Below are 22,951 nucleotides of genomic sequence, written 5' to 3'. Positions count from 1 at the left end.
AGGCGGACTAGCGGTCATCCAAGTAGGTATTATCGTGGCTGTGGGTTCAGCTCATGATTCGAAACGGCCGAGGTAACACAGGAGGTGTGAAATGCTGCCAGGCATACATATGAAACTGGACCATTCGCACGAGTCGGAGATTTCGCACTGTCGCTTGGGAAGGCAGATTTTGAGAGTAATGAAGGAGCCCAAGTTCCTTTGATTGTAGAGCGGATCCACTGCGGGGACAACAATGGCATTGATGATTGATGCCTCAGGCGGGCCGGGCCTCGGGGACCACAGACATTCTAGACGCTCAGACGCCGTCTCCAGCATTTCCCTCCCTTGCTCTCACCCTCACCGGCGGCCGGCGCCTCGCTTGAATTCCTTGTCTGTTCAGCCCACGTCGCCGTCTGGCTCTAGCGCCGTCTCTGGCCGCTCTCCTCGCTCTTCTGAAATACCGGGAGGGGCCCGCTAGTCCCCGTTACACGACTGATAAAATGGCGCAGCCCTGTCCTGGTCCCAGAGTACGCGGCTCGAGTCTCTTTTTTCTGTACTCGAGGGCCTACATGGATTGCTTTTAGTCTCAGCACGAACACCTGCGCTGAGGTTTGCTATATTATTATCCTAATTGTTTGATTATACTTTGCCCCGCTCGATCATGGCATACAGTTCCTCAAGCGACGGGCTGGGTCCCCGCGATTTGGAACACAATGCAGGTCACCAGTTTCTCATGAACGACTCGGTGCAGAGCTTCTCTTGGAATGACCTCACGGTTACGGTTAAGGACCGCAGAACGAAACAGCCTCGGAATCTGATTGAGAATATCAATGGCGACGTTCAACAAGGTCCGTTAGCTCACCACTGGTCTTCTATGGCAACCGAAAAGAAAAAGAAAGGAGTCGGCGCAAGGTACTTCTCGGACGCGTGGCTGACTCTAGACAGGCGAATTGGTAGCCCTCATGGGCCCGTCCGGCTGCGGCAAGACAACTCTACTCAACGTTCTTGCGCGCCGTGCCGCTTCGTCTGGCGCCAAAACGACCGGAAACTGTCGAGTTAATGGCGGCGAACTTGACAATGCGACTTTCGGCCGGATTACCTCGTATGTTGAGCAGGAAGACGCGCTGATTGGGTCGTTGACGGTGAAGGAGACGTTGAAGTTTGCGGCCGATCTGTCGTTGCCGGGGTATGACTGCGCCTGTGAGTATGAGGTTTCGAGATATGCTAACGGGAGTGGCGATCTAGGTTCGTGAGCAAGTCGGAGCGAGCGGAACGAATCAAAACACTCCTCGAGGCCTTCGGTATTCAAAACCAGGCGTCTACGCTGGTTGGCACTCCGATCAGGAAGGGGATTAGTGGTGGACAAAAGAGGCGGGTCAGTGTTGCGAGTCAGCTTATCACATGTCCCAAGATTCTCTTCCTCGACGAGCCTACGAGCGGATTGGACTCGACGGCAAGCTATGAAGTTATCTCATATGTCAAGAAACTGGCGCGCGCGAATAAGGTAGGGAGGATTTGCATAAACAGAGTGCTTGGTTGGCTGACTCGCGAAGCTCATTATTATAGCAAGTATTCACCAGCCATCCACGGCGACGTTCCAACTCTTCGACAAGCTTCTGCTTCTCTCCGGCGGCAAAACGTGCTATTTCGGCCCGGTCCGTGAGGTACCGTCCTATTTCGGTAGCATCGGATATCCAGTTCCGCTTCAGACGAACCCTGCCGAGTTTATTCTCGACATGGTCAGCTCCGACTTTGTAGCGGATAAGCCGTCGGCGCATGATGATGTGGCGAAGATTCAGGCGGCATGGGCACAATCTTCCGAAAAAGGTCGGGTGGCACAGCAGAGCGCAGAGCTTGCCGAGCATGGCAGCAAAAAGGTTACGGTGGATGAGGCCAGCCATCCTGGTTTGTTCAGCATTACCTTTTCTCTGTTGCACCGCTTGTTCATCAAAAGTTATCGGGATGTCGTAGCCTATGGCATTCGCATCGTTATGTATATGGGTAGGTCCTATACACCTATCAATCCTGGTACAGAGATACTGACTTAATAGGCCTGGCGATCATGATGGGGACGGTATGGCTGCGCTTGAAGACGGATCAGGAACATATCCAACCGTTCATCAATGCGATTGTAAGTTCACCTCTATAACCATATATAAGTCCAAGCTAACCCATCAGTTCTTCGGCTCGGCATTCATGAGCTTCATGGCAGTCGCCTACGTCCCAGCCTTCCTCGAAGACCGAGCAACATTCACCAAAGAGCGCGCAAACGGCCTCTACGGCGCGCTCCCCTTCATTATCTCCAACTTTATCATCGGCCTTCCGTTCCTCTGTAAGTCCTGCAACCACTTACAAAACAACTGGCATCTAACAAGGTAGTCCTAATATCTATCCTCTTCTCTGTGGTCTCCTACTGGCTCTCCAACTTCCGGCCTACTGCGCCCGCCTTCTTCAGCTGGGTAATGTGGCTCTTCCTCGACCTCCTCGCGGCCGAATCCCTCGTCGTCTTCGTCACCTCCATCTTCCCAAACTTCGTCATCGCCCTCGCCCTTGTCGCCTTTGCAAACGGCCTCTGGATGAGCGTCGGCGGCTTCCTCGTCTCCCCGACGATCCTCAACCCATTCTGGAAATACGTCTTCCACTACATCGATTACCAGGCGTATGTCTTCCAGGGTATGATGGTCAACGAGTTTGAGGATCGTGTTTTCAACTGTGACGCGGGTTGTAATTGTATGTACCAGACGGATTTGGCGGACCAGTGCCAGATTCGTGGAACGGGGGTGCTGCAGTCGTATGGGTATGCTACGGGTAGGACGGGGAAGTGGGTCGGCATTTTGATTGGGATCATTGCGGTTTATAGACTTTTTGGGTATATTGCCTTGGTGTTGAGGAGGAGTTAGGCATCTCCTCTCGCTTTTTCGGGGGGTTTGTTGAGCTGGAAATAGTATAGTATGTGACTCGGGTTAGATTGTTGTATATCATGACATAGTTCGAATGACGAGACGGCCACCATGTACCATAAGAGTCTCAAGACTTGGGTTTGCTAGTGTATAATGCAGATCAAAAGAGAATAATCAATACTATAACTCCATCCCTTTTTCTTCCCTAACTTTAACCACTTATTCCAGCCGCTCCTCATCCAAGATCGGGAAACCATGCACATCATCTGTTGTCCTACATGTCTAGAATCTATAGATTAGCACCTTGCGCAGGAAATCGAAGGCAGACTACCACTGGATTGGGATTATGCATACCTCAGTACATCTATAATAAACCAAGCACGTTTCGTCACTTAACGGCGGTTGCAGGCGTGGTAGTAGTGATAATAGTGGCCCTCGAGAGGTATATCCATGACTGCATTCCCTAGGTAGATACCGAGAACAGTGGTCAGGACCAACGAAAGTACCGGAGGACGTTCTGAAAGTGGTAGTCCAGCAATGTCATCGCCAGAGTTAGTATTACAGCCTAGCCTAGATATCGTAGCTCGCACGCCGGGTTAGAACAACCAGCAATATTTGATCTTAGAACATGGTAGCATAGAGCACCGTAGAGCATACGAGACATTTGATAAAGCGGAAGCTCACTGCGCGACCAGCATCCTGCGGACTACTTATGCAACTTGAATTCCACCAGCGGTGGAGCCGGCTATTTCGACGGAAGAGGTACCAAATTCCTTGGAGGCAGGTGACGAGTAGGGCCATTAGGCCGATTGCTACTTCAATGGGTAGGGTCATTTCTGCTAGATTGTTAGGGCGGACGAGGTACAGAGTGTCGGGTAAAACGGAGAAGAATGTTGAGGCAAAGGGGAGCACTCCTATTTGAGCAACTTTGAGGAGGTGAACGTGCAAGCTTTTTCGCATAACGTAGATCTCCATCATAATCCCTTTGAACTTATATACACCTTGGATGTACCGGATCGAGGACAAAGCATAAGACTCGAATCGCCTCTTTGGCAACTGCGCTTGGTTTTCTCCGCCCCTTGAGCTCTAGTATGCACCACTGCTCGTCCCTTGTCCTCTAGTAAGAAGGTTTGGAGCTGGAACCTTGGAAAACGTACGCCTTGACTGATATGTGAACGCTAGGCCGGTTTGATGTAACTGCCCAGAACCAGAAAGGGTTTAGATTTGAGTGGACACTTGTACACTGAAATCTAAACCACTTTGAGCGTTATGCATTTCATACTGATGATAAATTATGTACACTTCTTCTCACTATACCTTGATTGAGTCTTACTGTTACTAGGACCTTTTAATGATCAAGGGTTGATCCTCGTTTAGATATATATATTTTGCCTCCGAAATTTATCTAATATGCAGATTGTTCAAGACCTATAGTACAATAAGAAGAGGAAGGAAATAGGAATATATAGACAAGGCCGAGATATTCTCCTCTATACAAAATTTCCCCCTTGTGGCGTGCTGTATATATAATCCGTCGCCCTCCATGACTACACGAAACAAGATTAACATTCGTCAACGCAGAGCAACACATTCTAACCATACCTCAATAAAACCATAGTAGGCAAAGCCTCCTTCGACACGAATTGGCAACGGACCTCCAGAAGTATAGCCGTCCGTCTGATTGACCGAAGGCGTAGGGACGAAACGAAAATCAATGGCATTTCTAGAGCCAGGTGGACTTGGATTGACGTCTTGGTTGGGCTGAGGGCTACTCGTGTAGTTGTTCTCTATGTACCCCAAAGCAACCGTATTTGGTCAGCATGGGGGAAGAAAGACAGAGGAAAGCATGAGAGCACCAGTAGCAATATGTACGTGGCCACTCACCTGCCACGGGAAGCAATAGGAGTTCATGATCACTGTCCAGATCCATTCTTCGCCGGCGACGGATTCGACGAATCAAGAACCATAGGCCCGGAACACAGGCGATGAAGAGACCAGCAAGGGCTATTACTGCTTCGGAGGACAGCGCCATCGCAATAGTAGAGGAACGGCAATATGGGGAATGGGAAGGGTACAGTAAGAACCATATCATGTCGCGGTGTATATTCTGATATTTATATTCTCTTGCACACTCTGAGGAGCCAAACAGGGATAAGATCTTTCCAAATTTGTGGCTGAGGGCGTGGGAATCAAGGTATCCCATTCGCCATTCCCGGTGCCCGTCCAGGTAAGATAAGGTCTTAACTTACCCCACAAGCTTGCTAACGGGAGGGACCCGCATGGCACCTACTTCTAATTTGCCAGAGACCTACGGAGGGATCAAACAGAGGCTACAGAGCCTGATCTCGTTGGCCTAGTAGTCTTGTGTTTATTAGTTAGAACCCAGTAAAAGCCCCTGGCCTGAAAATATGCTCAAGTAATGGGTGCCTGCCCGGAACGGCGGGCAGGCCATGGACAACTTGAAATATCTACACGTCACAGCCGGAATAATCTGTAGATAGCCAGCGGCTCTTGAACTGGGGTTTCAACTTTGCCACACTTTTCCCCAGACATATCGCAGGGAGAGCCCGAAATCTAGCCGAGGAGGAGGAGGCGTTCCGCCTTTTCCATATACAAAGCACCCCTTCAGTGGACTGCGCTGTTCCGTGGTGCTCGTGTTCCGGGTGAAGCCTGATTTCTATGCTCTTCGTGCTAGGACGGCCTTTGGGTTGTGTCCAATTCTTGACGCCAGTAAGCAACATTCGCTGGGCTTGCTGCTCTACCTTTCCTCGTCCCTTATTATCCGTCGATTCATACGTTGCAAAGATGCATCCCCATTATGTCTGATTGTGCCAAATACTGGGCAAGAATTCATTCAGTATGCGTGGAAGATGCGATATATGGGCTTGTACGATCTTATTCTAGAAAGATGCTTGCTTCCTTCTGCATATTTCCCACCGGTCTGTAAGGGACATGGATTACATAGCACATGCATACGGAGAGCAGGTACCCAGGTCGGTACAGTGCACTACACTGCATCGCATAAGGACACTTGCAACCGCAAGGAGCCTCAGAAGGCTAGAAGCTCAACGGGCCCCGGTATAGAGCAGAGCCTTCTAGAACTAGGATTAAAATACAGGATAGAGAGAAGACTGAGTTAGAATATTGATATGTATATTCCATCCACGTTCTACCATCTCGACTATAGGCCAACAGGCAAGTGAAGCCGGCGAAAGTTGATCGACAAGGAAGAAAAGAAATATAGGGACAATAGATGTCGGGAACAGAAAAAGCCGAAGGGACAAAAGTACATGCCGGGCAAGGGTATCATTGTTGGATGGGCGACGTCCGAAGCGAAACGAATACTGGATACGAAGAAAGGATGATGAGAATGAGAAACAAAAGTGGAGTCAAAAGTGAATCCAGTGGGGAGAAATAAGGGTAAGGATGTATGCATTGCTAAAACAGACGACAAACAGAACAAGGGGTATATCTTTTCCTCCAGCAATCCGGACTCATTTCTTCAATGCTGACTGACCATGAAAACAACGCAAACAAACGATGAAGAAACAAGCTGGGCTATCCAGAAGAAAGTTATACAGATGCAAGGTGAACAAGAGGTGTATAAATGGCATGACATGACATGACACATCAACATAAAACGTAAACATAACCATAAGTATGACATGAGCACGAACTAAACATCAGGCGTAAGGTGAATCATTGCAGGTCATCGAGTCATACAATCACGTGGAACCATGAGAGACGGAGTGTTGAATCCCGCTGTTTGTAGCGGAGGAGATGATTCGAGTCAATGCCCAGGACGAAAAAACGAAGAAGCCTCCCTTTCCAAAGCCAGTCTTTTTTACCCAAAACCATCAAACTTTTGCTGTTCCCAAGAAAAGAAAATAACACGTATGAAGAAGCGCTGTTTTGCGGCCATTTCCTGCTCGTTTGTTCCCAGGACGTAGTCCACTGGCATAAAGGAGCCCTCGAGAGCTCAAAGTCATGGCCAAGACAGGCATTGCTCTGATATCACCAGTCGCCAATTTCCCAGTGGGAACTGGTCCCCTGGCATAAAGGCAACCTTAGACGGATCGGCGCCATTGCCATGATAGCCATTCCTTTGATCTCACTTAGTTCCAAGTCCCCAGTGGTCTTTTCTCAGGGAAAACAAAGCAGAAACGACGTTGCAGCAGAGGGACGAAAGCGCCAATTAGCGACGACCACCATTGTAGATCGACCGACCGGAGTGCCGGCTTGCACGATCAGACTTGCGGTCACCCTTCCTGGAATTGCTGCTTGCGGCCGTATATTCGGAGCCGCCCATAAGGTATTTCTTCGGGCGCTTTCCTTCGATATTCAACTCAACAGCTCCAGTCTGACCAGTCCGCACGCTGATGCGCTTGCCTCCAACAGACTCCTGCGTGAAACTCATCGTCACTCCGTTCATCGTCATAACAATGTTGTTGTTGTCCTCCTCGGGGCGGGTGGTGGTTAGGACGCCACTACCGGAGTGGGTTCGAGCATCGCTACCACGACTGCTGGCCGACCGGCTTTTGTGGCTTCCGCTATCACTCCCTGCGCGGGAATTCGCCTTGGTCATTAAGGCATCCGCAGTCAGAGGCATTTGAACAGCCCCACTTTTGCCGGAGAGAGACGCCTGATATTCTTCAGCGGTGCGCTGCTTCTCTTCGATCTCATCACCCAGAGGCAAGTCATAAATTGTAGGCCGACGTCGACGGCTCACAGAGTTCTCAACGGCGATCTGGCGGGTGGACCTGGAGGAATCGTGATAAGCCATGGAAGGGCGTCTCTCCCCACGAAGGCTTCGGTTCCGCTCAGGGATCATGATCTCTCGGGACGATCTCTGATATCCACCATACTCAGGAAGGTGGTCCCGGAGGTCAGTTAAGTCAAGAGAAGGCCGCGAAGGACGACGTTCACCCATGACAGAGGCAGTAGTGGCAGATTTGCGTGGGAGTTCCGGCCGCTTTTGGATGATCTGAGGAGCTGCCCTGTGCTTAACCGGAGGAGGCTGAATGGTTCGGTAATAGTCCTCATCGCCGCGGTCATGCATAGAGTGGGAAGGCAGTCGTGGGCGAGCTTGACGGGGAAGATGTGCAGGTGGTGGAGGTGGTTGCCGTTGCTGCGGGACTGGCTCCAGTTCATCCTCCAACTCCTCATCCTCCTCCTCTTCTTCCTCTTCTTCAGAAGTACCGTAGTCATCTGGAGAAGGTCCCTCATAGATTGAGGGACGACGCATGCGGGTTTGATCCCTTGGCCGCGAGAGCGAACGGTCCCCACGCACAGGTGGACTAGCGGCATCGAGGTAAGGATAGTAACCCGGAGGCTGGGAGTATAGCGAGGAGGGGGCGGGCGGGTATGCCGGCGTATTGGCGTAAGCTGAGGAGGATAGAGGCGGACCAGACTCATAACGGCTCATTGGGGATTGACTGTACACAACCCCTCCCATGGGAGGGCCCATACCACTATGGTAGCTCACGGGTCGGTTGTTGGCGTGGTATGAGTTCGAGCGAGCGACCCGCCCGGCTGGGCGGCTGCTGTGTGAGACTTGAACGACCGTGGACGGCGGGTATCGCGCTGTTTGGGGTGACGACGGAGCATAGTCGTATGCAGTGGATGCACGCGATGAATGGTACTGGTATTCTCTCTGCCGCGGCTCAACAGGGGTGGTGGCATGATACAATCCCTGTTCATGGTCCCAATAGCTGCTAGGGTAGTGGTTGGTGTAGGCTCGCTCGAGCCTCTGGCCTCTGGACGGTGATCGCGGGGCGTGAGCTGGTGGGTAACCAGCATAGGGACCGGCGTGCATCTTGTCTTCGCGTGTCGGGCGAGCACTGTGATCTCGTTGTGCTCGATCCTTGGTTCTCGAACGAACTCGCTCCAAATCAGCCCTCCTCAGGGAGGTGTCGAGTTTAAGAGGGCCGGGGCTTTTCCGGCCCGACGGGGCAGATTGGGTGCTGTTCACGGTGGCAGCCGTGCGACTCGAATAGCCGGAATCACTAGCAGCCTCAACGAAAGGCTCTCTGGTCGACTTCTTCAGGTCAGGCTTGGAACGTTTGGCAGTGAGGTTGGCGGTTTGGCGGGTTTCCGGGAGGGTAGCATGAGCATCCTCGTCATAATCCTCAAGGAAAGCAGCTTGCGGAATCTTCCTCGACATGACTTTTCGGCGGCCAATGCCCGGGTTGGGTCCCCAAGCGGGAGGGGGGGTTGGTTTTGGTGAAGGCACGATTGCGGATGACGTGAAACGTGTTGATCCAGCAGGGCTTCGGGGGGGTTTTGGTCAGATAGAGCAGCTAGTGCTGCCACTTTTCGCTCAAATGAGTCAAAGAAAAATTTCCCTCTTGGACCCTTTCCTCTTTTTTTCTTTTTCCCAATTGATTTTTTCCTTCCCACTTTGTCCTTGTCACCCCCTTTCTTGTTTCACTCTGGGAACCCACACTATGGGGAGAGTCGCAAGAGAAGGGAAAGGTCCAGAAGTGCAGATCAGCTAGTCAGACGGAGACTGGTGAAGGCGTCTAGATCGTTGATTGTCAGCGATGAAGAGTGGATGCAGCGTCGTCCATAGATAGCAGTGTCTCCATCGAAAAAAAAGAGAAGATGTTTGGTCAAGAAGGTTTGGCGCAGGGCTAGCGACGACGTGGATGGTGGACGGAGGAATCGGGCGGGAGCGAACAGACGATACAGGAACGCATCCACGAACGAATTAGGCGAAGACGAAAGAAGAGCGAGGAAGCGCGCGCGACAAGGTGCAGTTGTCGGCTGGCAGACGGTGAGTGGAGGGCTAAAAGAGGAAAAAGTCGAGAGGCTGCAGTGTGTGAAGCGTGTAACCGACGGCGGTTGGAGGGGTTTGGGAGAGAAAGGACGGATCTGGGCCTGATGAAGGGAACAGACAGGCCAGGTGGGGTGCACTGTGGAGATGGAAAAGAAGGAAGAATGCGAGAAGACGAGAAGAGGAGCAGATCGGGCACAGAGAGTAACAAGGCCACTTTAACCCAGTCAGCCAGTGATGGTGGAAGGGCGAGTGATGATTGACTGACGGAGAGAAGAGGGGAAGGCGAGCGAAGGAGAAAAAGAAGTGACGGTGCTGCAAGGCCAGATGGGCACGCGCAGACGCGAGAGTCGGTTTTAAGTTGGTCGCAGCCCAACTGAGAAAAATAATCACAGTGCGTTTGGAGCCACCAAAGACAGTCGTAGTATGTCCTGTTGAAGAGAAGAGTTCGCGAAGAAACGGATCGCCTTCATGATCTTAGCCGGAGGAGGGTCCTTTTTCTATCTCGTTCCCTCTGTCCCCCCTTGCTGGACTGGGCTTCTTTTTTTTTTTTTCTTCCGGAGATTCAAAAAAAAAAAAAATCGCGATTCTCGTGGTCTGGAGTATGACGAATACGATAGCTCAACCACTTTTTTTTTCGCTCTGAAATAATCGCAGAAAATCGGAAGGGCGACAAAGGAGGTGGGGAGGAGAGAGGCGAGTGGCTGCCGGACGATGCCTGATCTGCCGCTAAGAGGGATGAGTCTGACGCTGAGATACTAGCGGTTTGTCGTGGTATCATTTCCCAGAGCCGTCAATCATCGTGCTGCGCGTTTATCAAGTATAAATACTCCCATCGTCGTGGCCGAATCGCGTCCGGCATTTATATGGTCACCGTCGCCGCCCCCCAGGCGACCGTCTCTCAGCAGGCAGACAGCATGCAGATGCAGCAGCCTCCCACCAGGTGAAGTCTCCCCATACTTCGGCGTATCTGTGGCTCAAGGCGGACAGATCCAAACATTCTTCGTCATTGGAAATACCCCGGAAGGGTGTGGCCTTTACGACGAACCTACGTGGCATTACTTGCCGGAGATCGGGGCCAGTGCTCGTCTGACGGGGTCTTTTACAGTTACAGAGTTGAACTTGCGACGCAAGGAGTCACCGACTTAGCATCCTGCAGAGCCATTCTGGGGGACTCAAGCGTATGGTAGCAAGCTCTCAGAACAACACTCGATGGAGCACTTGATGAGATAACAATAGCTACATACCTCCGAAACATGTTCGTGGATATCATTCCCCCAGATGAATCTCGCCGCGGCAGTCCCAAACAGTTTCTAAACATGACGGAGTGAAGGAAGGGGCTCGGTATCACTTTGCCGGAGGCAAGTACTCGGTAGGCAGAACTCGCTGGAGATTGTGAAACTCTACAAAACGGCTCGTGCTCCCACCGATGAATTGGACATGTGACGGTTGCACGACAAGATCGAGAAGAAGAAGTTTATTCTCCATCTACAACGTAGTTGTCTGTTGGAGATCAGTGTGCTTACCATCACGTGTGAGGCAAGCGAATAAGAAACTGATGGTATGCCTGGATATGAACCGATGGAAGGAGCCATCGGATGTCTGTGATGTCGTAGACCAAATGTCAACAAGCCTCTGGCTTAGCCCTTCCAAAGACATAGTTCCATCACAAACTTCCCTGCAGCGTGTCTGGAAGTTTCTCGGAGATACGGATGCACGTCTATGCTCTGCCCATGGAGGCTTCTGCAAGATCTATCAATCAGGTCGTGATCATCGTTCTATAACATTCAAACCTGATAAGATCAGTGTTACTGGAGAAAATACCTTTGGCTTCTAGATCTCATACTACCACAACAACCGGTCTCTGAATCAATATAGTTACCTCGCCGTTAATGATCGTCACCTAAGAGGACGAGTGTGGAAATAAACCACTCCACAGAATCGAGACGGCCCGCGCGGAAACCCTGGATCTGAGAACGGGGCCAACCATGGAACTCGAATTTATTTACTTCGGAGGATATTCTTAGTCCAACACCAAGGCTCTTATTATTTTCGACGATTTTCGACTGAAACAGAGCCAACATGCCATCTCAGCGTCCTCAGTGAAGGATACGCCACTCCAATTTTCCCGGTATTACTGCGCCGCCCTGCTGCCCAAAGTCTATGCACGGAGGAGGACGGGCTGCCGGTTGCGGCCCAATAGCGTTCGCCTCCACAACTGTCGAATTCCTGCTCCCGTTCGGATCTGCAGATGAGAGACAGAGTCTCTCTCTCAATGGCATTATTTCCTGGAGCTGGATTCCGAACTGTCCGTCTGACACCTACACCGCACCTCAACATATTATTGCAGAACGCTTCGATCACCTTGACGTTCTACTTTGGTAACGGCTTGAGTTTCACTGTGGGGAGGGGCCAGCAACCGGACAAACCTGGAGCTGACTGAAGTTTTGGCTTGGGCAGCCCTTCAAAGTGGAGAGCGGAATTCAGTGAGAAACAGCGTAGAAGTCGGAGAAGAACGCTAGAAAAATTCCCACCCTGAGGCTGCTCGTTCACTGAGAGTAATTACAACCACAGTCCACAATTGCCCTCCCGCCCAGACCGACACATTATTCGTTGGCCGCTGACAGGGGATGCTTGTCTCTCTCTCGAAATTACACGGCAGCCTTCACCCGTCTGCTTTCGCAACAGCCTCCCTCGGGCATTGCGTGCTTTCTTTTTCTCTCCGCCTCACGGGGGCGAAGCTCCATATCCAAGGACTCTTGCTGCAAAGACGATCTTGCAGTCGTCCAAGGTGAGTCACTTCAAGCAGTGAGAAAGCCGCTTTTTGTTGTCTCCCAAGTTCCCAACAGCTTCTTGGGATATCGACTCCGCTGAGGGGCAGCTTTACCCAAGGTCTTGGTTAGTCTCCATCTGCACGTCTTCAAGGTTTTCAATCGTAAAGGCAACTCTATTGGCTCCATCCATCTGAGGCTGATAGCCCTTCAACTCTATTAATTTCTCGACGTCATTCTGTCCCGGCAATCGACCGCCTTTTCTTTCTTTTCTATCCATCTCGCTATCAGACCCGGACAACTTGAATGACGAGATTGAGATAAAATAGATACTCGACAGGATCCCATTCTGTCACCCCGCCTGCCCCGCGCTGAGCCATCCCTCGCCACAAGAAAATCCACAATTCGACACACCAAATTGCTGCCCAATCCCCACCAAACAGGTGTACTATATGAGTCACGGGCCTGCATGCTTTGTCGAAATTGCCACTCAGCAATGATTACGAGCCTAACGTCTGTCCGAACAATATTTGGCTCGCCGTGTGACAGTCGCCCGCTCGCTGTGGCACAGGAACCCTGCCTTTATGCCGTCTCCCGCACCGCTAAGCAGACAAGCCTTATCTAGGCTGTCAACACTGACAATTCAATTATCTATAAGATCAGGTCTCACTTGTAGATGTCGCTGGAGTTGAGAACCGCACGACTACTCCGTACTTCCACTACTTCTTCAGTCATGTGCGTAGGAAGCATCAATAAGGCTTGACCGTTGGTCGCCTCACCTGCCCCAGCTAGAGCATACATATACGCAGTGCAACTCAGCAAGCATGACGGTGCCCTTATTCAGGTCTGTCCTAGATGCACCGCTAGTCGGCATATGTTCATCTGTAGTAATATCAGAGCGGTGTTTGAGCGGTCGCGTCAAGTCGTTTACTAGTTTAGAGCTGATACAGTGAGGTTAATCAACGTTGGTGGCTCTTCATTGACCCCTCAATGAAGGTTCAGCTGTTGCAAGGGAACAAACCTGTATGCGAAGCCTTGTCACTAGGCGTCGCCGCTGGAGAAATAGATCCATATCGAGGTTAGCGTCTCTGATAAGATGGATGACTCAGCAGGTTACCCCGGCCACGGGGACAACCCAAACAAAAGAGCGTCATCCCCAGCCTCTCCATTTCCTCCAACCACCGTATTTTCGGGCTGGGACCCGATCTTTCGATCGTCTCTGACTGCATTTTTCCTGCTTGATGATACTTCAATCTTGATACCTCAAGTTGCTACGAAATTGACATACTGACTCTGATCTCGACGATCGTCTGTCTAGATCCGTCTCGCGCATCTGCTCTGGAGAACTATACAGGACAGAGGGACTTGGATCTTCACATAGCGCACACAACACACACATTGATTGACCACGGTTGAAATTTGAGTCTTGGTAGACGAGGTAGCTGGTTGCTAGCCCACGTTTGAGAGTTTCGTCTTGAGCTGTTTGCTCTCGACAGCTCTATCAACCATGCCTCCAGTCCAGCATGCGGGGTGGTTCCCCAGCATTCTCGGTCGATCCATTTTTGACGGCATCAGTAACACCCACCTACATGCCTCCCGCGATGCCAAGCACGATATTTCACTCACACCACTCGAAGCAGACCACACCCATGCCCTAATTGCTCGTGCCGACCGAACATACCACCCCGGAGAAGGCTCAGTCAACCCGAGCAACATCAACATGCGCGGTCTGTACGCACTATTTGGTATTCTAGGTGCGGCCTTTGTTATCGCTTCTATCTGGTTCTTCTTCTGGGCAAAAAACGGCGGCTTTAGATGGCAAAAGGGCGACTGGGACGAATACAAATCAACTGTCCTCCGACGAAAGGGCCCCGACGGCCGAACCCTCAGTAACGCCACCCGGAGCACAAAGCTAGGCGGAGGTAGCATTGTCGGCAAAGGCTACAGCGATGACGGGTACACAGTCGCCGACACCGCCCCCGGATACAGCGATACAGCAACCACAATAACAGAGAAGGAACCTAAGCGCAAGCGCAACCTCCGGGACAAGTTCCGCCGCAAACACAGAAACGAGGCATACGAGGGTGAAGCTGACGAGGACGTGCGCGCCTACCGCAAGGAGAAACCCGCCCAAATCGGCGGCATCAACCGCGAAGCAGACGGCACCTACTACGGCAGCGACTACGACACCTCCGCCCCCCCCACGCACTACAACCGGAGCGAGATGAGCGAAGTCCGCGACTATGCCTACAACGAACCGCCTCGGAAAGAACGCGACTTTTCCTTCGTCCCTGGAACCGAAGAGACAATCTCTCAAACCACGACAGAACGCATGCTCCGCGAACCTTCGAACCGCAGGCACAACCGCCGCCGTGAACGCCGCCGGAACCCTCCCACATCATCCTCCTCTCGTCAGAGCAGTCCGCGTAAGAGGGAATCCCGCTCGGCCGCTGCCGGTGGGGGCCACTACACTGAGCCGTTGGACTTCTCATCCTCTACGCCTTCACGCTCGGACTATCAGTACTCGAATGTCGGGACTGAGGAGGAGGACATCGGTACGGTCAGCTACCATCATCCGATTCCGGGTCTGAGTAAGGGCTACCGTCGTGAAGGGGCACGTAGCCGACGCAGAGATAGTCTGAGTGATAGTGATGGCGATGAGACTCGTTATTCATGATGAGCCTGTCTGTCTCTGTCATCGCCCCCATCCCACTACTTGACTGAAATGTAAATATTACCCGGGGCGGCACGAGGGATTTGGTCAGCAATGAGCTTATGTGGAATCAAAACTTCGCGAATGAAACCGAGCCTTCAAGGCCATCAACAACATCACGAGAATGGAGTCCACCAGCGTTATGATTTTATTTTCCTTTTTTCTTTTTTTTTTTTTTTTTACGATAGGAACGCTATACGGATCAACAGCAATGGGAAATGGGAAACAGGAATGGAAATGGAACTGGAACTGTATTTATTATCTGGATTGCGATATGTTCTCTTCGCTTGTACTGTTGCTTACTGCTCTACCACCACTATATGATCTCACTGCACAAGCTGTCGTTTCTTTTATGTCCTTGCGAATCTTCTTTACGTGTACCTAACTCAATGCATGGATAGACCTAACCCATTGCATATGAATTCGAGGCCGGGGACACCCTGAAGGCACGGATAAATAAAAAGGTTGATGAAACCACAATTTGACGAAAAAATTCGCCGAAATGTACGCTAAGTGATATGCCGAAAATGCAAGTGGTATAGTAATACAAATAGGCAGTCTGAAGAGAAAAAAAAAAAGAAGAAGCCGAGAAAGAAGAACAGTGGCAGTAATAACCTCCGAGATGCCGTTCTATACCCGAATGCCCATTGAGACAGAAAAAAGTTCCGAAGATAGGGTCAAGGAATGAGTGGATGGCCAGGGAGATGATCCCACAAGGTAGTAAACAAAGAAAAATCAAGTAGAAAACGATATAGACGCCCCTTTGACCGCTGAAGGGAAAGTCCGGTACCGCCGCAACGGAACTTTGCGAGGTGAGCGAGAAGGAGGTGATAGAGATCGGCTTTTCACACGATGTTTGCGTTTAGTAGTGGGGGCTATCATAGTCTCGCCACCGCCATAGTAGGAAGTACTTGACAGCGGCGCCAGCGCCGCGTCGTCAAAGTACCATCGATCGAGAACATACCGGCTGATATCATGGTCTTCCCAGCCCTTCTTGCGCAATGGACCCCATATGGGCAGGTGTTGAAGGTGCCATATGCCCATTGACGATATTCTGAGCTTATGAAGCATCCATTTATTGACGAACTCCGCAGATTTATGCGGTCTGTTGTGGTCCGGGTTCGGAATGAAGCGGATGTGCTCAGAGGGGGGTACCTCTGATGTCTCCAAATGCAGGTCCAGGGCCATGTCAAAGTCTTGATCTGGAGCCTCATTTCCAGAGACGTAGAGAAATTCTTCCTCGAGGCCAAGCTTCAGTGGGTCTCTATTTGGTTCCAAAATACGTTCTCCGTCATACTGGAATAAGTTGAGGGACGAGAGATCTTCGTAATCAAAGTTGGTATACCCCTGATCAATGCAGACTAAGCGAAGTGAGTTCACGTCCATTTGGGCATTAGTCAGGTCCCTCCATATATCGCTTCTTTGCTTTTCGAATGTCCTAAGGAATTCTGAGTCCTCGGCTTCCAAGGGATGGTATTTCTCGTCCTGCCTCTCCAGAGTGATAAACCATTCTGATTCCAATTCCAAAAGACTTTCCTGGAGCATTCGTTCGTCTGCTATTCGCTTCAGATAGCTTATGATACAACGTGGAAGCTCCCGGCGTGTGTTAGGGCCCGCGCGCTGGGTTAAAGGTCTAGGATGGCGTGGGGTGATAGGGGAGGATCCGCTACCTGAAAGAGCAGCAAAGCTCTCCATGGACAGAGTTAGCATGTACTCTTCTTCTTCCAGTTGGTCTTCCTCCTGGTGGTATGAACTTTCCATGTGCATGTGCTCCTCCGTAGCCCCCTGCAGTTGCTCGAAGCCTCGTAGAAGCTCCTCATCGACGTGATCTAGACGCGCAAAGAAGGTATTAAGTTGTTCCATCCACTCAGACCTGAGTTCAGAGACCTCGTCGCGCTTGTGCCTTAGGGCTGTCCGCGATTCCCGAACCTGCAGTCTCTTGGCCGAGACATCTTTTTGCTGTTCAATCAACCGCGCATTCAGGGCCAGAATTTCGTCCTCCTTGGATTTCCCGGGTTTCTGGATCTCGCTTCCCGTGGATGTAATCAGGCCTATCAAAGCATTGGAAGGTTCCGCCGATGGTATGTTATCCTCCAACTTAGGTTGGGCGGTCCCAGCAGGTTCCGGACCTGATAAGAAGACTTGTGATTGATTTGGCTGGGTAGGATCCCGTGCCTCGGCATGGTAGATATGGCTGGCAGAACTGGATGTATCGCCGGTTCGCGTCTGTTTTTGCGGGGTGGGTGGATCTTGTTCTTCTTTAGATCGCAAGCTCTGCGACGTGATCGGCGATTCGTGCTTGTGTTTGCGATTCTGTGGGTCAACGAGAGACATTTTTAGCAAAGTTTGCGCCTCTGCAGGACCAGCCTGAAAAAAGGTGGAAGGGTTGGTCTAGATAAGGGACTTACCGAGCCCCAGCGTACAGCCTTGGTTGCCCGGGCGCGCCAGTTCAAGAATGTGGTGGTAACAGTGACCATGAGACCGTCCATGATTGTTTTGGCCCCGTTGCCCCATCGCCACTGCCAGGGCCGTGGAGTGATAAACTCCCACCAGAGCGGACGGCCCGATCCACGTGGGCTTAAGAAGCTCTAGCCTTGTTGAACTGGGGCGTGCGTTAGGGGGTGGCTCGGCTCAGCGTCCCAGTCTCACAGTTGATCCTCCGGGGACCGTAATCTTAACTGATATACCTGTAAAAGCCTCAGAAGCGCCGCGGAGATGCCAGCGGAAATTCCTCCTGTATAAACTTCGTTAGGCAATCTTTTCGCTTGCTAGGGCTCCAATCTCGACGCCAGACAAAGGTTGGGGCCCGGAATGGAAACCCAACCCCTCGATATTCAATAAAAGCGAATGATCTTCCATTCTTTTGACGCTGGGTAACCACGGCCGCATGCAACACGTCGATGGAAGCCTCACATATTTTGTGCATATGATAGGTGGACTGGCCAGCCAGTGTGAGCAGTCCAGAGTTTGAGGAGGGCCAGGATTGTTTGCACGCTGCTCATGTCATGAAACTCACAGGCTACGGGCGCTGCCGGTGCCGAGAGTTGCTTCCTCCGCTGGTAATCTCCATCGCTCAGCAATGACGACAGGTCGCAGGGCAACACCCCGTTTTATCCGACAATCCGAGTGCGCTGAACGTGGGGGATGCCGTCTGACCGCGCCTGGTTGGATCGCACCGCGCCTGGTTGGATCGCGCCGTCCCTAGCGCATGAAATCCCCGTTGCAGCTGTCCGGTAACGATGCGAGCCATCCCTCCACAATCCTCCCTCTGCATCTGGGACCAACCCGAGCGCGCGATGCTGATTGTCTCGCGCAGGCTAGAGAGCGAGCACCTCGCGTCATGTGTCCGGCCAGCGACAATGCTGTCACAAAGCGGGGGTTCGCAATCTGAAAGAGCCTCAACCTTTCCGCTGTGGGAAATCGTTGCCGTCGTCTAGGACTCTAGCTGCTGCTCCCAGTGCATCGGGTCTATTTAAACATGCATGTCAACGACATCGAGCTGTCCATGCCAACGTGCAAACATTACCCGAGTTCCTCTGACACAGAGGGCAGCTTGACTGTTGCACTATTGCTCTCGGCCTAATTTCTAACTAGGGCAATGCTGCAACAACCATGTCCGGCTCACAAAATCACCACATCTACCATAACGGGCGTAACCGTCCTTCCGGTGAGATGGATAAGCCCTTTATACGCGGGCGAACATGCTTACGGTTGCTCCAGGCTCTCGCAGCAATCGACCCTCCCGTCACGCGGATCCATTAGCCGAACTCTATAGGTTTGTTGACCGAGATTCTCTTGATCTGCCTAAGCCAACTCCTCTTGCTTAGGTCGCCTGCAACGCCTCGGAACCCACACTCTGAGTACGACAGGACAGCTCGTTACCAGGAGCCGCATGACCTGTGAGTTCTCTTGACCGAATAACATCTCCATTACTTACTTGAATATAGAGAACAACCCCCCCATTATAATTTGTCCGGTCGATCCAACACGCACTATGATCACGGTCCCCCATCAGGGTATTCCCGTTTTCAAGACCCCCATTATGGCGACCATCACCATCCAAGGCCATTCCCTGGACATCAGCAGGAAGAGCAGTATGAGCACGAAGATGCGTCGTATGAGTACGACCAGCGATATAGACGGGCTCAGCGTATAGAGGGTGTTCGACGATATCCGCACGACCCGCGGTATGACAATGACCAGCGCCTTCGACACGATGCGCGCTATGAGCAAGATGACCAGCATGACTACGCTGAGGGCGATGACAACTATGAGCAAGAAGGGCTTGGGGAAGCGATTGGACCGGATGAGCCATCTCCAGAGGACCATCAGCCAACAATGGGCGGCCACATTAGCATACAGCCAGGGGTAAGCTGTACAGACCTCAACGAGTTGATTGAAGGTTAATTGCATGATAGCATCCCAATCGTGTGTCCACGCAAGGTGAACTGGATCCACGTATGTCTGTTGTCCGTGACTTCGATGAATTCCAACTAAGTGTGCCAGGATACGTGGTCCAAGACCTGGACTATTTTGAACCCGGAAAGGTATGCATTTCTATGATAGGCACACTCCGGTTGTCTGGTTGTCTTTTGGTCTTTAGGGTGGCTGATCTTCCTAGGTCTTTTCAATCTTGTGGCACGAGAGCGACGGGCGCGACGGGCGAGCCAACAATACGCATGTGAGCGCCGGCCCTCTATTCCGAGGAAGGTATAACCAGGCGATTTACAGTACCATCCGCCGCATGGTAGTCTTGAGAGCCTTCGACCAGCATTCCTGGTGTTAGTGAGTGAAGCCAATACCCACCGACAACAGTGCTGGATTCTAATGGTCAATACACAGTTCAATCAGCACGTATGGTGGCCGTGGGCTTGCGAAGCCCGGTGTCGATCCGTCAAAACATGCGATTGTTCATATGGCTGATACACCTCCAAGACTTGGATCAAACGAGCCGGAGACGACGAAAGAACCACTAGAGGTAGACCCTGAACGGTTTGACGAAACACTACATCCAAAGTCGAGACTTAATTTTGGCAAGATATACACGGTCGAGCACAATGTGAAGGTGCTTCCTATTGGCGTCATTTCAGCGGCATCAATGCCGAGATTCATTGCTTATGCGAGGGCCGAGTTGGCGATCTAAAGTCATTGTGCTTGACCCTTGCCCCAAACACGACCCTGGAGATACGATCACATACATACGACATCCAGAGACTGTTTGACCAACGAATTATACGATAACTACTACACAAGACTGACAACTATATACGTTTCAACACCGATAAATCTCGGATGATGTTTCAAGTCACTAATACGCTGTCTTTGCCTCGCGATTACTCTGCAATACCTTATTATTCCTTCTGATACGCTTTTTTTTCCCTTACTATATGATCCAGAATGCCATATACGATATGCGAGATGAATTTTAGTTGTTTACCTCTAGTTAATGTGCCATATACTTCTATTCTAGACTAAGCCTGATCGAGTATTTCTCCATAAGCGGGGACGCTAGCACGATACTGCCGCGGAAAAGTCCACCGCCCTGAACTTTTTCTGGACGCAAAACTTCAGAGGCCAGAGCTCGTCTCCCCCAAAGACATTCTCCCTGTCCATTCGTCTATCAACAGAAAAATGAAGAGAAAGCTTGACGCAAACGATGTTCCCTCTCCGGAAGCTCCCGACACTAAGGATCACACAGAAACCGACAACATAGAGGGCTTTGAAAGCCTCAATCTCGATCCGCGACTCCGCCAAGCCCTCGTGAAAGAGAAGTTCAGCAAGCCCACCCCGGTTCAGGCCAAGGCTATCCCTCTCGCGCTTGAGGGGAAAGATATTCTAGGTATAATCACATTGCTCTCGCTCTTTTCTTTCTTGCTAATTGAGGTAGCCCGCGCAAAGACCGGTTCCGGCAAGACGGCCGCATATGTTCTTCCGATCCTCCAAACTATTCTCCAGAAAAAGGCGGTTCGTATCTCGGCCCTTGGATGATATATCTACGAGGCTAAGATGGTGTATGCTGATTGTACTCTGTTATAGACCGACGCCTCGCTCAAGGCTACAACCGGCCTCATCCTCGTCCCTACCCGAGAACTTGCTGAGCAAGTCCAAAAGGTCGTCACGACGTTCGCTGCGTTCTGTGGAAAGGATATTCGCTCGGTGAACCTAACACAAAAGGTCTCGGATGCGGTCCAAAAATCCCTGCTCGCTGATTTTCCGGACATTGTTGTTTCGACGCCTGCTCGTGTCATTGCCAACCTTGGAGCTTCGGCGTTGTCTCTCGAGAACCTCACGCACTTTGTGATTGATGAAGCGGATTTGGTGCTATCATACGGATACGAAGATGATATCAATGCTCTGTCAAAGGCTGTGCCTCGGGGTGTGCAGACGTTCCTCATGAGTGCGACTCTCACAGCGGAGGTTGATACCTTGAAGGGGTTGTTCTGCCGCAACCCTGTGGTGTTGAAGTTGGAGGATAAGGAAGATCAAGGCGCTGGTGTCAGCCAGTTTGTCGTCAAGTAAGTATTCACCCACTGGTTGTGAGGTGCTGGATTATCATGAGCTAACCCATAAAATAGATGCGCGGAGGACGAAAAATTCCTTCTGACATATGTTATATTCAAGCTCCAGCTGATCAAGGGCAAAGTTATTATCTTCGTTGGAGACATTGACCGATGCTACCGTGTAAAACTGTTCCTCGAGCAATTCGGTATCAAGAGCTGCGTCCTCAACTCTGAGCTCCCAGTAAATTCCAGAATCCACGTCGTCGAAGAGTTCAACAAGGGCGTCTACGACATCATCATCGCCGCCGACGAGCAAGAAGTCTTGGGAACATCTAAATCCTCGAAGAAATCCTCCGAAGCCACCGAGCAAGCCGCCAATGCTTCCAGCGACGAAGACGAAGAAGGAAAAGAAACCTCATCCACCTCGAAACGCCGCAAGCTCACATCGAAAGAGAAAGACTACGGCATCTCCCGCGGAATCGACTTCCAGAACGTCGCATGCGTCCTCAACTTCGACCTCCCCACCACCTCAAAATCCTACACTCACCGCATCGGCCGCACAGGCCGCGGCGGCAAAACAGGCATGGCCCTCTCCTTCGTCGTCCCTGCCGACCAATACGGCAAACACAAGCCCACCTCAATCACCAGCGCGAAGCACGATGAGTCCGTCCTCGCCAAAATCGTCAAACGCCAATCCAAGCAGGGCCACGAGGTCAAACCATACCACTTCGAAATGTCCCAGGTCGACGCCTTCCGCTACCGAATGACTGATGCCCTCCGCGCAATCACCCGCCTCGCAATCCAGGAAGCGCGCGCGCGCGAAATCCGCCAGGAACTGGTCAAGTCCGAGAAACTCAAGCGCCATTTCGAGGAGAACCCGGATGAACTCAAGCAGCTGCGTCACGATGGCGAGCTGCGCGCTGCACGCATCCAGCCGCATCTTAAGCATATCCCCGAATACCTGATGCCGAGTAAAGGGAAGAAGGGCCTTTCGAGTGAAGATGTTGGGTTCGTTGGGTTCAGGAAGACGAGCGAGAATCGGATTCGGAAGGCTAGGGATAAGAATCGCGCGAAGGGGAGGGGTGGTGGAAGGAAGACACCGGGTGGGGGCAGGAAGGTTGATCCGTTGAAGACGTTTAATCGGGGGAGGAAGTGAGGTTTGGTGTGATCATGCTTATGTGCGTAGCTATGTCTATAATGTTTTCGCTCGGAGTGATGGGTTGGGAAAAGCTGCTGCATATGATATCAACTTGCATATAGAATCAATACTATGGGTCTATAACCGCTGTCGATGAAAGCCAATTGGACCGTTT

At 51.4% G+C, this 22,951-nt stretch overlaps 7 protein-coding genes across 7 annotated transcripts; 6 read left to right on the top strand and 1 right to left on the bottom strand.

Annotated features, from left to right (window-relative positions):
- Positions 1-316: 316 nt before the first annotated feature.
- Positions 317-3,069, top strand: BJX68DRAFT_230127 (putative ABC transporter). The gene is made up of 7 exons (XM_071039176.1): positions 317-827; positions 925-1,165; positions 1,225-1,483; positions 1,533-1,980; positions 2,031-2,110; positions 2,158-2,311; positions 2,359-3,069. Exons 1-7 carry the CDS (start codon positions 641-643, stop codon positions 2,877-2,879), a joined length of 1,890 nt encoding a protein of 629 aa, XP_070902352.1. The 5' UTR covers positions 317-640; the 3' UTR covers positions 2,880-3,069.
- A 6,399-nt stretch (positions 3,070-9,468) lies between these two features.
- Positions 9,469-10,235, top strand: BJX68DRAFT_230122 (uncharacterized protein). The gene is made up of 2 exons (XM_071039175.1): positions 9,469-9,870; positions 9,923-10,235. Exons 1-2 carry the CDS (start codon positions 9,762-9,764, stop codon positions 10,012-10,014), a joined length of 201 nt encoding a protein of 66 aa, XP_070902351.1. The 5' UTR covers positions 9,469-9,761; the 3' UTR covers positions 10,015-10,235.
- A 3,555-nt stretch (positions 10,236-13,790) lies between these two features.
- On the top strand, positions 13,791-15,182 carry BJX68DRAFT_203698 (uncharacterized protein). Its single transcript, XM_071037606.1, has one exon. The coding sequence runs from the start codon at positions 13,933-13,935 to the stop codon at positions 15,100-15,102; it is 1,170 nt and encodes a 389-aa protein (XP_070902350.1). The 5' UTR covers positions 13,791-13,932; the 3' UTR covers positions 15,103-15,182.
- Positions 15,183-15,304: 122 nt separating this feature from the next.
- Positions 15,305-15,584, top strand: BJX68DRAFT_230118 (uncharacterized protein). Its single transcript, XM_071039174.1, has one exon. The coding sequence runs from the start codon at positions 15,357-15,359 to the stop codon at positions 15,537-15,539; it is 183 nt and encodes a 60-aa protein (XP_070902349.1). The 5' UTR covers positions 15,305-15,356; the 3' UTR covers positions 15,540-15,584.
- Positions 15,585-15,634: 50 nt separating this feature from the next.
- BJX68DRAFT_203643 (uncharacterized protein) lies at positions 15,635-17,829 on the bottom strand. Its single transcript, XM_071037605.1, has 2 exons — positions 17,547-17,829; positions 15,635-17,451 (listed from the first exon to the last, which is right to left on the bottom strand). The coding sequence occupies exons 1-2, from the start codon at positions 17,625-17,627 to the stop codon at positions 15,874-15,876; spliced, it is 1,659 nt and encodes a 552-aa protein (XP_070902348.1). The 5' UTR covers positions 17,628-17,829; the 3' UTR covers positions 15,635-15,873.
- A 954-nt stretch (positions 17,830-18,783) lies between these two features.
- BJX68DRAFT_230111 (uncharacterized protein) lies at positions 18,784-20,556 on the top strand. Its single transcript, XM_071039173.1, has 6 exons — positions 18,784-18,913; positions 18,966-19,037; positions 19,086-19,506; positions 19,557-19,685; positions 19,760-19,923; positions 19,981-20,556. Exons 1-6 carry the CDS (start codon positions 18,840-18,842, stop codon positions 20,279-20,281), a joined length of 1,161 nt encoding a protein of 386 aa, XP_070902347.1. The 5' UTR covers positions 18,784-18,839; the 3' UTR covers positions 20,282-20,556.
- Positions 20,557-20,708: 152 nt separating this feature from the next.
- Positions 20,709-22,856, top strand: dbp9 (ATP-dependent DNA/RNA helicase). Its single transcript, XM_071039172.1, has 4 exons — positions 20,709-20,977; positions 21,026-21,102; positions 21,175-21,653; positions 21,714-22,856. The coding sequence occupies exons 1-4, from the start codon at positions 20,770-20,772 to the stop codon at positions 22,792-22,794; spliced, it is 1,845 nt and encodes a 614-aa protein (XP_070902346.1). The 5' UTR covers positions 20,709-20,769; the 3' UTR covers positions 22,795-22,856.
- The last annotated feature ends 95 nt before the right edge of the window (positions 22,857-22,951 follow it).

Source organism: Aspergillus pseudodeflectus (genome assembly GCF_044049435.1).
Source record: "Aspergillus pseudodeflectus strain CBS 756.74 chromosome Unknown BJX68scaffold_8, whole genome shotgun sequence".
In the NCBI taxonomy this organism is placed as follows: domain Eukaryota; kingdom Fungi; phylum Ascomycota; class Eurotiomycetes; order Eurotiales; family Aspergillaceae; genus Aspergillus; species Aspergillus pseudodeflectus.
This window is presented reverse-complemented; position numbering and strand designations above follow the sequence as displayed.